At 30.9% G+C, this 14,010-nt stretch overlaps 3 protein-coding genes across 3 annotated transcripts; 2 read left to right on the top strand and 1 right to left on the bottom strand.

Annotated features, from left to right (window-relative positions):
- The first annotated feature begins 3,928 nt into the window (after positions 1–3,928).
- On the top strand, positions 3,929–6,297 carry LOC103859317 (putative serine/threonine-protein kinase). Its single transcript, XM_009136828.3, has 6 exons — positions 3,929–4,272; positions 4,455–4,567; positions 4,633–4,843; positions 4,917–5,154; positions 5,228–5,378; positions 5,753–6,297. Exons 1-6 carry the CDS (start codon positions 4,200–4,202, stop codon positions 6,137–6,139), a joined length of 1,173 nt encoding a protein of 390 aa, XP_009135076.1. The 5' UTR covers positions 3,929–4,199; the 3' UTR covers positions 6,140–6,297.
- Positions 6,298–7,350: 1,053 nt separating this feature from the next.
- Positions 7,351–8,754, top strand: LOC103859316 (probable L-type lectin-domain containing receptor kinase VI.1). Its single transcript, XM_009136827.3, has one exon. It carries the CDS (start codon positions 7,551–7,553, stop codon positions 8,589–8,591), a length of 1,041 nt encoding a protein of 346 aa, XP_009135075.1. The 5' UTR covers positions 7,351–7,550; the 3' UTR covers positions 8,592–8,754.
- A 221-nt stretch (positions 8,755–8,975) lies between these two features.
- Positions 8,976–11,420, bottom strand: LOC103859315 (mediator of RNA polymerase II transcription subunit 27). Its single transcript, XM_009136826.2, has 7 exons — positions 11,071–11,420; positions 10,825–10,990; positions 9,868–10,318; positions 9,737–9,796; positions 9,596–9,664; positions 9,446–9,489; positions 8,976–9,357 (listed from the first exon to the last, which is right to left on the bottom strand). Exons 1-7 carry the CDS (start codon positions 11,342–11,344, stop codon positions 9,213–9,215), a joined length of 1,209 nt encoding a protein of 402 aa, XP_009135074.2. The 5' UTR covers positions 11,345–11,420; the 3' UTR covers positions 8,976–9,212.
- Positions 11,421–14,010: the final 2,590 nt, after the last annotated feature.

Here is a 14,010-nt window from a genome sequence, read left to right as displayed (position 1 = left end):
GATTTGTTAAAATGACACTGTTAAACTTTTCAAATGTCATTTGACTAAAAATGAAACTCCGCAAATGAAAAATGGAAAAAGTTCAGAGTCCTTTTACTGACTGTGCTTCAAAAAGAATTATGTACTTATTAATTATTTTTTTGTAGACAGGTATTGATAACACATTAAATAATCTCTACTAATAAAAGGGACCTTTTGAGGCTCCATAGAGCGTCCACATTAGCAAAAAAAACTTCTCTCGAAAGATGACACGTGGCATAAAATATTACAAATTTTTGAAAATTATAAATAATATGTAAACATACAACACAAAAAATAGAAAAACTACATTAAACATATGTAAGATTACCATTTTTCACTTAAAAAAAAAGACGGATTATCTCCATAATATAACATTACCGTTTTATAAAAAAAACAAAAAACATTATATATAATTTCAAGAATAATAAATATATGTAAACATACAACATAAAAAAATAGAAATACTACATTAAACATATGTAAGATTATCATTTTACATTTTTATTTAAAAATAATAATATGTAAACATACAACATAAAAATGGAAAAACTACATTAATTAAACATATGTAAGATTACCATTTTTCACTAAAAAACGGATTATCTCCATAATGTAATATTACTATTTTGTAAAAAAACATTATATATAATTTCGAAAATAATAAATAATATGTAAACATACAACATAAAAAATGGAAATACTACATTAAACATATGTAAGATTACCATTTTACATTTAAAAATAACAATAATATGTAAACACACAACATAAAAAAAATAGAAAAACTACATTAAACATATGTAAGCTTACAATTTTCACTAAAAAAACGGCTTATCTCCATAATGTAACATTACCATTATATAAAAAAAGAAAAAAAACATAAATATAACTATTTGACTATTTGTCCAAGTTCTTCTATTGAACATTGCCGCTTTACACTAAAAATGGAAAATACATTAAGATTTAACCATCTATCTTAAAATATAAAATATATAAATTAACTAAATATAAAGTATAAGAAAGAGAAATACTCAATATATAGAAAAATAAATAATAAGTAAATATTATAAATATACAAATTATATATACAATAATAAGTAAATGCACAATTTATAAGAAATGGAAAGAGTATATTAAATATTAAACATCTATCTTAAAATGCAAAATATAGATATTAAGTAAATAGAAAGTATAAGAAAAAGAAATACACAACTTAAAAACAATGGAAAAAGTATATTAAGATTTAAGCATCCATCTTAAAATGTAAAATATAGATATTACGCAAATAGAAAGTATAAGAAAAGGAAATACACAATTTAAAAAATGGACAAAGTACATTAGTATTTAAACATCTATCTTAAAATGTAAATCTATCTTAAAATATAAAATTATTAGTAAATAGAAAGTATAAGAAATAGAAATACACAATATAAAAAAAATTAGTAAATATATAATATAAGTAAATACCCAATTAAAAAATGGAAAATTACATTAAGTTTTAAAAATATATCTTAAAATTTAAAATATAGATATTACGTAAATAGAAAGTATAACAAATGAACGTACATTAAGATTTAAACATCTATATTAAAATGTAAAATAGAGATATTAAGTAAATAAAAAGTACAAGAAATAGAAATACATATACAGGAAAATAAATAATAAGTAAATAATAAGTAAATAATGTAAATATATAATATATGAATTATATATATAATAATAAGTAAATACACAACAAAATTTAAAAAATGGAAAAAGTTCATTAAGCATTAATCATCTATCTTAAAATGTAAAATATATAATATAAGGAAATACACAATTTGAAAAAATGGAAAAAGTACATTAAGATTTAAATATCTATTTTAAAATATAAAATATAGATATTACGTAAAAAAAAATAAGAAATGGAAATAAACATTTTAAAAAATGGAAAAAGTATATTAAGATTTAAACATCTCTCTTAAAATGTACATCTATCTTAAAATGGTAATAAATTATATAAAAATGGAAATACCACATTAAAAAAAAGTATAGTTTTACATCAAGAAAGTCCCTATAAAACTCATTATACTATCAACATCAACCTCACACTATCAAGGAAAGCTTCAAAGCACTCGAGCAAAAAAATGGTTCCACCATTAACTCTTGCCGTCCAAAAACTTTTAACGACCTTGAAGGAGATTTTTTATAAGAACGAACTTTTTATTAGGTGGATTCATTGTTGGGAACCCCGCAACTTCCAAAGGGCAAACTTATTCATGGGAATTGAATTGTTTTTCATAGACTCAAAGGTATTCTTACAAATTTAAATTAATCTAATCCATAATTTTATTGTTAATATTCATACTAACTCTTTCATGATCAAACCATTACAGTTAATATCCATTCAAGCGTTTATCACGGAACACTTCCTTCCTCGCCGAATCAGGTATTAGTTCATGTTGGTTTAGTATTGTTTTTGGTTTATTAACCGGTTTAGGATGGTCCTATTGTAAATATAATTTAAGTTGATTTAGCATATATTATGCTTAAAATAACTTAAATTAAATAATAGTAATTATGCTTAAAATATAATTGTAGAGAGTTTTCAAATATAGTTTACAGAACATTATAGGTGATGAATTTAATTTATTAAATTCATTTATTACTTCAAACTAAGTTTTTTTTAAGCATACTGAGTTATAAATATCAATGATGGATTGATGAGTATAACACGAAGACAAAAATATAATTATTTGATTTTCAAGATAAGAAATTCAGATTTTATTCAGTTACTCAATATATAACATCTTAAATTATTTTTTAAAACATACACATAATTCATATATATATATATTAATCTTCCAAACTTAAACTATTATATTATATATGAATAATGTTTTTAAATAAAAATAATTTCTGATTTAAAAAAAAATAAAAACAACAAATGGTTATTTTTAAATAATGGATGTAATTTACATTATAGTATCATTTAACAAGTATTAGATACGTTTTGATATATCATTATTTTTTATTTCTAGAAAATAATAAATTGTTAAACATCAATATCATCTAGGTTAAGTATACGAACAAAACAAATTCAAACATCACAAAAAAATATTTACATAAACATTATAATACAATAATTTAATCAAAAAATACAATTCAAAAAGAGAATATCCAAAAGAATACTTATATACTTAATATTTGAAAATCAAAGATATTTTTGCTAAAATTGTACTTACCTGGCCAAGGAGATCGACCATCTTTTTACGGATCGATCGATTGTTGAGCATGTGATCGATCCGAAAATACTCTGCAGTTTAATTAAATATCTAAAACATTTATTCCAACACTCAACAGATAGTTTTGCTAAATATGATAATTAGATAGCCAACAAAATTACAAAAAAAATATTTAAATAGTAAAAATATGTTAATTGAACGTGTTAAAATTTAAAATAAATTTTAATTATGACATGCATCTTAAGATTTATAAAAAATATATATCATAACCTAAATATAAATAATTTAAAAACTTAAATTAGAAAAAAATAAAAATCCCGGGCGTAGCCCGGGTTAATCCCTAGTGATATAATAGAGTTCCGAAATAATAAATAGAACATTTATACGGTGAAAATGAAAGTTCATTTGATAAGTTGAATGTTCATATAATACACACACAAACAAGATCATGCAACATACAATGTTTATGTAGGTAAATCACTCATGTTTAATATCTAAAACAATCTTTTTCTTTTGTAAAAAAATATTTTTGTGTTAAAAACAAGTTTTGAAACATTATCAATTATATCAGTCACGTCGTCTTGTAGCTGTCGCTTTCGAGATTTTTTTTTTTGTCTCAGCATATTCACTGTTCATATGTCCCGACTGTGTTTGGTTTGGTTACTAAATAATTTATTGTCATCCACACGAAAAAGATTGAAAAAGCAAATTCATGATGATTTTTCTCTTTGATTAAACTCTCTGGTCTTCTTGTGCCAAAGAAATTTACCCCACTAAACAAGTTTTTTCAAACAAATCCATAATCTTCTTCTTCCTCCAGATTCAGTTTGTATCCAGAAGACAGGTCAAATTTGAGGTTCTTGTAGGAAACTTTTCGTTCTTACATCTCTATCAAATCCAGATTTAGTCTGCATCCAGGAGTGATTCTTGTATATATTCTCTCTGGATCTTGTGATGCCCTTTAATTGCTTCAGAGTTCTTGATAAGTGCAAAAGAAATGATCGTCTTGGTCAGAAAGAAGCTGAAGGTATATGCAAACCATTCCATTGATACGTTTGTACTGATGTACAAGTTCTTTTGTCTGTAGTCATTAATTTTAAGCTAAAGAATCATCAAAAATGGTTGACCAATTCAATTTAGTGATCTTTTTTTTTTGCTAAAGAAAATGGTTCTTGAATTAAATGATCTATGGTTCTTTGAATGATTCAGAGATTTTCACCGACAATGTGAGGGTCTTCTCATATAACTCATTAAGATCAGCCACAGATGACTTCCATCCATCTACCAGAATTGGAGGTGGTGGCTTTGGCGTTGTCTACAAGGTGAGAAATGTTACGTTTGATGTTTCTGGTGAATCATGCAACAACATGGTTCTTGAATCTTGCAGGGAGTATTGAGAGATGGTACACAAGTAGCAGTGAAATCACTTTCAGCAGAATCCAAACAAGGCACACGCGAGTTCTTGACTGAGATCAACTTGATATCCAACATTCATCATCCTAACCTGGTTAACCTCATTGGCTGCTGCATCGAAGGGAACAATCGGATTCTCGTCTATGAGTACCTTGAGAACAACAGTCTTGCTAGTGTTTTGCTTGGTAACATTCGTCTACCAAGTCCAACACAGTGTGTCCTGTCTTTCTCCTGATGTTGTTTTGAGTGATCTTTTAGGTTCAAGGAGTAAGTATGTTCCACTTGATTGGTCCAAACGTGCAGCCATTTGCGTTGGGACAGCTTCAGGTTTAGCTTTCCTTCACGAGGAAGTCGAGCCTCAGGTCGTTCACCGCGACATAAAGGCCAGTAATATCTTACTAGACCGAAACTTTTGTCCCAAGATTGGAGATTTCGGGCTGGCAAAGCTTTTTCCAGACAATGTCACTCACATTAGTACCAGAGTAGCTGGAACAGTGTAAGAATCGTTTCATGTATGTATCCGTCTTTCCTCTACAGATGTTTTCAGCTAATGAAGTCTGACACTACAGGGGATACTTGGCCCCAGAATACGCACTTCTAGGACAGTTAACAAAAAAAGCAGATGTTTACAGCTTTGGAATACTTGTGCTTGAAGTCATAAGTGGTGGTAGTAGCAGCAGAGCTGCCTTTACAGACGAGTTATTGGTTCTGGTCGAATGGGTAAAGCTTATGAACTCTAATACCTTAACACACAATATATACATAAGTCAATGTAAACATCCTAAACTTTGTTGTGATAGGCCTAGGCATTTTACCCGATATTCAAAGAATCAAACTAAAATAACCAAAACCGGATCAAAACTGTTGAATACCTAACTATCCAAAAAATTCTTATATTTATATATACAAACCGAACCGAAACCAAAACGAGAACGAATTGTATATTCGAATATATATAAATAATAATTATATTTACATATAAAATAACCAGAAATATAATTTAAAAATGTACTTAAACTATTTGAGAAAAAGAGACGAATTGTCCAAAACTATCTGTGATCAATGGTTTATATAGTTAATATGTGGTTTGGTAGGTATGGAAACTGAGAGAAGAAGGGAGGCTACTAGAGTGTGTGGATCCATATCTAACCAAGTTTCCTGAAGCAGAAGTGATACGATTCATCAAAGTAGCTCTATTCTGCACTCAAGCCGCGGCACAAAAGAGACCAAACATGAAGCAAGTGGTGGAGATGCTTAGCAGGAAAGAGATTAAGCTCAACGAGTCTGCCTTAACGGAGCCTGGTGTCTACAGAGGTGTCAACAAGGGAGGCAACCACCGTGGCCTCGGTCTTATAGGTAGCAGCTCACAGGAGAGTTCATCAACACAAGGTTACAAAGGGAAAAGCCCAGCTGTTAATCAAGGATCGTCGTCGGTTTCTGTTATTTCGTTTCAGAGCATTTCAGAGGTGGCTCCTAGATGATTATGATTATTTCTTTGGATAGAGCAGATGCATATATTCTTGAGTATATTAATTAGTTTCTGATGGATTAGTATCTAAATATAGATATAGTAGATCAAATACCAATAGAGAAATATTATTAATTCAATAAGAAGTCTTCTTTTTGTGAGTGGGATTCATAGCATTTTTGTTTTTGTAAAGTTCTGTTTCTAATTGATAGTTACTGTAACGAACTAATCCATTTTATGTTAGGTTTTACGTTTTAGTTGAGTGGAAATCAATATAAAGTGAAATACAGGCTTTAATAAGGTTAAATGTCTACCCATTAATATTTTTTTTAGATCTAAAGTAAACAATATTATGTCAGCATTATGGTTATATGGATATCTTTTAGTCTTCAAATCAAGTTTCTATTGTATAGATAGCTAAAATTCAACTACTCTCTTGTCTTTCTCAACATAATGCTCTCTTTACTCATGAAATGTTTTACCTATTTGAACAAGACAAATAATCTTTTTTTTATGTCTTTGATTTCTTGCCAATGTAATAAAACCTTTTGTTTCAACTTCTGCTAGTGCATTCGACTTATAGGAGAGGAACACACATTTTTTTCATAAAAGTGTTGAATGTAAGCTTTTCTTTGGATTCTTTAGATACTGTTGATACGTTTTGTTCTTGTTAGGTCAGATATTTTTTTGAACCAACAATTTGTGAAACGCTTAAACTTTTGTCTTTTTGTTGAATCATCATCCTTCTTTTAAGAAAATTATTGGAACTTACCTCTTGTTTTTTTGTTTGGCAAGAATTATTTTAAATGAGATCAGAAAAGAAGAAGAAAGCCAAGTGGGGATTGCCCATGAGCTTTCTTTTCATTGGTCCATTGATATCGACCCCTCTTTCTTGTCACTGAAACGAGTTTATTTATTTAATGTTAATTATCTTTGTTGGACGAGTTCACTTTATAAGTACATCATTACAGTAGTACTATTCACTCAAGCTGTCCTTACGTATATGTATGTGACCATCTGATCGTAAGTAAAACAAAAAGTGTGAAGCAAAGCCTCTTCAACCATTTTAATGTATGTTATAAACGTTTTGAAGAAAATGCGCATAGGTTTCATAATCTCAAAGACTAAACAAGAGAGAATGTAATAATAACATTGAATAAAAAAAATCAGAAACAGCATTAAATACATTCACAACCTTTAGTCAGCAAGCACTACAAGAAAGAGAATGAGAGCGAATCGTGGTCTCTGGTTTCTGCACAAGATTATATTATTTTAATCTTCTTCTTCTTCTTCTTCACGTAAATCCACACAATAACAAAGAAAACAACTTTACTTTTGTCTTCTTTAAAAGTAGAACTCTTTCTCGGTTCCTAAAAGATTCCATCTAGAAGAAGAAGAAGAAGAGCTTGTCCCTGTTCAAAGCTATGGCGATGTTGCTCAAAGCTCTATCCTTTTTCTTTGCTCTGTGCTTCGTGAGTTATGGAACCATGGCTACTACACATGAGAACTCCTCCTTTTCATTTGATGGGTTCGCGAAGTCTCAGACTTTTTACAAGGATGTCTCTCTGTTCGGAGATTCGAAGCTGGTCAGTTCCACTTCTTCGATTCAGCTGACTAACTCAGTGAGTGGAAGCTTGGGAGGAGTCTTTTACAAGAAACCCATCAAGCTTCTCCAAGGTAAAGAGAGGAGGAACTCGCTATCTTTCTCCACTCACTTCTCCTTCTCGATGCCTAACGAGATTGCTGACGTCCTGGGGTTTGTAATGGTCCCGACAAGTTTTGATCTTGGTCTGTTCGGTAAGAAAGACACCACCTCCTCCTCTGCTTTAGGGTTTCTGTTTCAGTTCGCAAAGAACGAGACGGTTGTTGGCTTTGAGTTTGATGTATCCAGTGGAGGTAACCGTGCGAGAATCTTGATAGGTTCTCAAATTAGAAACCTTTCGTTTAGGGGTGACTTGATGATGGAGAAAGGAGGGAGGCTGAACTGTATGGTTGAGTATGAGGGGAGTTCCAAGAGGATGATGATTCGGTTTAGAAAAGCTGGTTCGGTTAAGATGTATGATCCGTTCTTCTCTTTCTCGGTGGACTTGGAGGAGCTTTGGAATGGTGGTGAGTTCATGGTGGGGTTAAGTTCTGCAAACGGGAACTCTTCAAATGCGCATTTTCTATATTCGTGGGGGGTTGAGGTATGGCATCCTCCTCCGGTGTGGATGCATTCAGAGCCGCTTCAGCCGTATGAAGCATTGGAGGGTGATAGTTCTACTGAGGAGGAAGAGGGTGTTGGGAGAAACGAGTGTGTATGGGGGATGATAGGTGTTTTGGTGTTGGGTGCAGTGTGTGGAGCCTTGGGAGCAGTGTTGGCTTTGTGTATCTGGACATTATGTGGTGTGAGGAGGTCAATGGTGGTGGTTCCAGAGGAATGTCCTGTGAAAGCTGTTAGTTTTGTTGAAGAAGGCAAGAAGTAGTGAGGAGTTTGGTTTTGGTTTTGGAAGGTTGTCTTATGTTGTTGTGTAAATGTATGATCTTATTCTTCTTCTTCTTCCTAGCCCTTTTGTTTGCTTTAGTGACTCTTCTGTGTGTTTCTTTTAGTTTCAGATTTGAAGTTAAAAATCAATTTCAAATGTAAAATCACTATGAAAAGAAGACATAATCTTATTGATCAAAGAAGACATGAAACTTACTGATCTTGATAAATGTAACATCTTTTCTGTTTCTGGTTCTGAATCCAACACGTTCGTCTCCTGGTGCAAGATTCAGGACCCACTTTGTCTTCTTCTCACTTTGATGTTTATTGCAACATACTAACATATGAATGTGAACCGAGTAAAATAAGTCTTTGGTCAGTCATCTCGTGACACAGATCAAATATCTACATTATAGACAACAGTCCCATGTACCATCACTTGTCACTTGCCTCTATGTCTCTTAACCGAGAAGAAAGGAACTGCTATAATGTAAACTTAACCTCAACGTTGGATACAAACAAGAGGGGTCAAAGAGAAAACTAGATATTACAGATCCATGCAAAATGCTCTAAGATGCAAGTTCTATAACCTTCTAATTGATCCTCCCTAACCACTGGATTATTAAGAATCATCTGGAGAGCAACCGCCATGGTAAGCTTCACAAACATCTATGTTGGCTGCAAGAGGCAATTCTTGGTAAGCACGGTGTAGAGGAGGTAGAATTAGAGCAGATTTTTTATCCATCGCTAATAGCCTTCCACATTTACTGCACCATAAGAGATGTGAAAAGTTCACTCCGCTGTTAACACGAGTGCTTCAATGCACAAGAATCTTATAGACTGGCCTATTATTACCTGCACGATTTACTAAATAGGGATTCAAAACTGCATATCCATAGCTGCATTAGAGGACAAGAAAATGTGTAAATTAACTTCCATGGATCCAAAAGAAAGTAATGGTTTATGTTATCCAAAGACAGATGAGTTCTTGCTAAATCTTTTTACCAGAAGAGAGTACAGAGCTGTTCCGGTACCAAAGCCGAGGAAATATTGCAAGGCCGTAGAAGCATGTTCCTGCAAGAAAAAGCTAATTAACGCAAGTTCCTAATCAATCAAATTCGTAACACCAGTTGCACTCTCTGTTACCGTGATGTGTTTGTAAACATGATGAGCCGAGAAGCCTCTCGAATGTAAGTAGCTGCCTCCCTATAAAGAAGTGAAGGGATGAAGCAAAAAACAACATCCTCTGAAGATCAGTTTTAACTAATGGAAGTTACCTCATCTGGAGAGAAGAACGCAACAGAATCTGGATCAACAGAACCAGCCGGATTCAACGAGACCACAGCTCTGAACACAGATGGAACATACAACTCAATCACAGCAACTTTATCAGCGACCTCAGCCTCTAACCCTGATCTCAGCTTACTAGAATTCTGAAAAACAAGTTTCGATGCTTCTGCTGGATCATCATCACTGCCTGACACAGGTAAAGAATTAGCTCTTTTGAGCCAGCTCAACCGTCCATATGTAGACATCTTCACATTCGGAACCAGCTTCTCTAAACGCAATTGTATATCAGGCAATGTTTTGTAATCAAACGGCTCCTCTCCTCCATGTTCCAATAGTGAATGGGAGGCACGATGTTTCTTTAATCTTGGTTCCTTCAGTCCATCGTCAATGTGTGGAAAGAAACGCCTTTTCTGATCCGTGAAGGCCTTAAGAGCTAACCTACAGTCACAAAGAGTCATAAACTCTTAACAAACCAGGATATAGCCATCATTCAAGAGAGAAGAGAAAATGGAAAATAGTAAGCATGCTATAGCAGATGAAACTCCAAAGTGCATGATTCCTAATAACAATCCTTCCAACATCACATGGTATAAACCAAAAACAGAAAGTGAGGACAGATGATGGAAACATAAACCAAAACAATCTACTCTCCAGGAGGAAGATGGAACTAACAGACAAATGTAACTTCAATTCTAAGCTAGCCTTCTTTTGATCCTTGAGAGCTAAACTACAGTCATTAAGAATCATATTCAAAGTTTTAACAAACCAAATCATTCGCCAGAGAAGAGCAAATGGAGAATGCTATAGCTGATGACACTACAAATTGCATATGATTCACTAAGGTTAATGATCATTTCAACACAAATGTATCTTCAATCCTAAGATGTTAGACTCGAACCTAAACACTTAGTTATGCTCAAAATCTCTAACACACAATGTGATACCTAGTTCTATCAACAGCAGAAGCACCAGCTTGGCCAGCAAGCTGCCTCTTCCACGCATACGCAACGACCGCACCATCTGGACAAACCAACGGCATGTGAAGGCCCCACGAGTTACTCCTCGACCTGAGAGACTCAGTGAGAACCCCAGACTCTTCCAGCTTCTTCCCTGAGATCCAATCAACACCATCCCATCCATCCTTAAATCTACAGATACTAACGAAGAGAATCAATTTTGTAAAAAAGTACCAATCGAACGGAGATCGTGAAGGTGTTGACGCATGGAGGCGTCTTCTCTGAGTAAGAGCTGAAGTGACGTGTCGGTTGTGCTGCTGCTGCGAGGATGAGAAGTTAGGAAGACGGCTTCGAAGATACGGTCAGCGCCGAGGCGAATATCGGCGATGGCCCGTGCAGCTTGGTTGAGTCGATCCATGGCCTGAGCCACCTGCTTCGGCGGCGCGTCTGGCTCGGACTGATTGTTCGCCGAATCGGCAGGGTTCTGGAGAAGTTGGGACTGCTGCATAAGCTGTGATGAAGGATCAAACTCTCTCTCTCTCTCTTTCTCTTTCTTGATTGCAGATTGATTTAGTGAACTGTTATCTTCCCGACGACGGCAAGGGACTTAACCGGTTTGAGGAAGAAGAAGAAGTTAGAACTTAACCGGTTTACCCAAAACCATACAAAATTAAAGTATATTGATTTCATAATTTAAATTTTAGATAAGATTATCCACAGATTCAAATTTTGATTTTTTTTTTAAATCTCTACTAATAAAAGGGAGCTTTTGAGGCTCCATAGGGCGTCCACATCAGCGGAAAAAAATTATCCCGAAAGATGACACGTGGCATAAAATATAGTTTTACATTTTAATATTAATTATTTTCAAAAATTGTAAAAAATATGTAAACATACAGCATTAAAAAATAGAAAAACTACATTAAACATATGTAAGATTACTATTTTTCACTTAAAAAAAAAAGACGGCTTATCTCCATAATGTAACATTACCGTTTTATAAAAAAAAAACAAAAAACATTATATATAATTTCGAAAATAATAAATATAAGTAAAACATACAACATAAAAATGGAAATACTACATTAAACATAAATATGTTTGACTATTTGTCCAAGTTCTTCTATTAAACATTTCCGTTTTACATTAAAAATAGAAAAATACGTAAAGATTTAAACATCTATCTTAAAATATAAAATATAGACATTAACTAAATATAAAGTATAAAAAAGAGAAATACTCAATATATAAAAAAATAAATAATAAGTAAATATTATAAATATATAAATATATGAATTATATATACAATAATAAGTAAATGCACAATTTTTTAAAAATGGAAAGAGTATATTAAATATTAAACATCTATCTTAAAATGTAAAATATAGATATTAAGTAAATAGAAAATATAAGAAAAAGAAATACACAACTTAAAAACAATGGAAAAAGTATATTAAGATTTAAACATCTATCTTAAAATGTAAAATATAGATATTACGCAAATAGAAAGTATAAGAAAAGGAAATACACAATTTAAAAAAATAGAAAAGTACATTAGTATTTAAACATCTATCTTAAAATGTAAATCAATCTTAAAATATAAAATTATTAGTAAATAGAAAGTATAAGAAATAAAAATACACAATATAAAGAAAAATAAATAATAAGTAAATATATAATATAATCTCGAAAGATGACACATGGCATTAAAATATAGTTTTACATTTTAATATTACTTATTTTCGAAAATTATAAAAAATATGTAAACATACAGCATTAAAAAAATGTAAAAACTACATTAAACATATGTAAGATTACTATTTTTCACTTAAAAAAAGACGGCTTATCTCCATAATGTAACATTACCGTTTTATAAAAAAAAACAAAAAACATTATATATAATTTTGAAAATAATAAATATATGTAAAACATACAACATAAAAATGAAAATACTACATTAAACATATGTAAGATTACCATTTTACATTTTTATTTTAAGAAAATAATATGTAAACATATAACATAAAAAATGAAAAAACTACATTAAACATATGTAAGATTACCATTTTTCACTAAAAAAAGACGGCTTATCTCCATAATGTAACATTACTATTTTGTAAAAAAAAATTATATATAATTTCGAAAATAATAAATAATATGTAAACATACAACATAAAAAATGGAAATACTACATTAAACATATGTAAAATTACCATTTTACATTTAAAAATAACAATAATATGTAAACATACAACATAAAAAAATGGAAAAACTACATTAAACATGTGTAAGATTACCATTGTTCACTAAAAAAACGGGTTATCTTCATAATGTAACATTAGAATTTTATTAAAAAAAGAAAAAAAAACATAAATAATTATTTGACTATTTGTCCAAGTTTTTTTTTTTTTTTTTTGACAGCAAGACATTCACAGACTCATGTTGACTCTGTAAACCAAATCGGTAACTCCGCATCCATATGAACGACGAAAGACGGTTGTTTCCTAGCACTACGTGCCAAGCTATCCGCCCTTTGGTTCTCCGTTCGGGGTACATGGATGATGTCTGAGTTGAGGAAACTTCTTCGTAAAAGCTTGATATCTTCCAGGTAGCTTCCAGGTACATGGATGATGTCCAAGTTCTTTTATTAAACATTGCCGTTTTACATTAAAAATAGAAAAATACGTAAAGATTTAAACATCTATCTTAAAATATAAAATATATACATTAACTAAATATAAAGTATAAGAAAGAGAAATACTCAATATATAGAAAAATAAATAATAAGTAAATATTATAAATATATAAATATACGAATTATATGTACAATAATAAGTAAATGCACAATTATTAAAAAATGAAAAGAGTATATTAAATATTAAACATCTATCTTAAAATGTAAAATATAGATATTAAGTAAATAGAAAGTATTAGAAAAGGAAATACACAATTTAAAAAAATGGAAAAAATACATTAGTATTTAAACATCTATCTTAAAATATAAATCAATCTTAAAATATAAAATTATTAGTAAATAGAAAGTATAAGAAATAGAAATACACAATATAAAGAAAAATAAATAATAAGTAATATATAATATAAGTGAATACCAAATTTAAAAAATGGGAAATTACATTAAGATTTAAAAATATATATTAAAATTTAAAATATAGA

This window comes from Brassica rapa, chromosome A03 (assembly GCF_000309985.2).
Source record: "Brassica rapa cultivar Chiifu-401-42 chromosome A03, CAAS_Brap_v3.01, whole genome shotgun sequence".
NCBI classification, from domain to species: Eukaryota; Viridiplantae; Streptophyta; class Magnoliopsida; order Brassicales; family Brassicaceae; genus Brassica; species Brassica rapa.
Note: the sequence above shows the minus strand (reverse complement) of the source record. Positions and strands in the feature narration are given on the sequence as shown.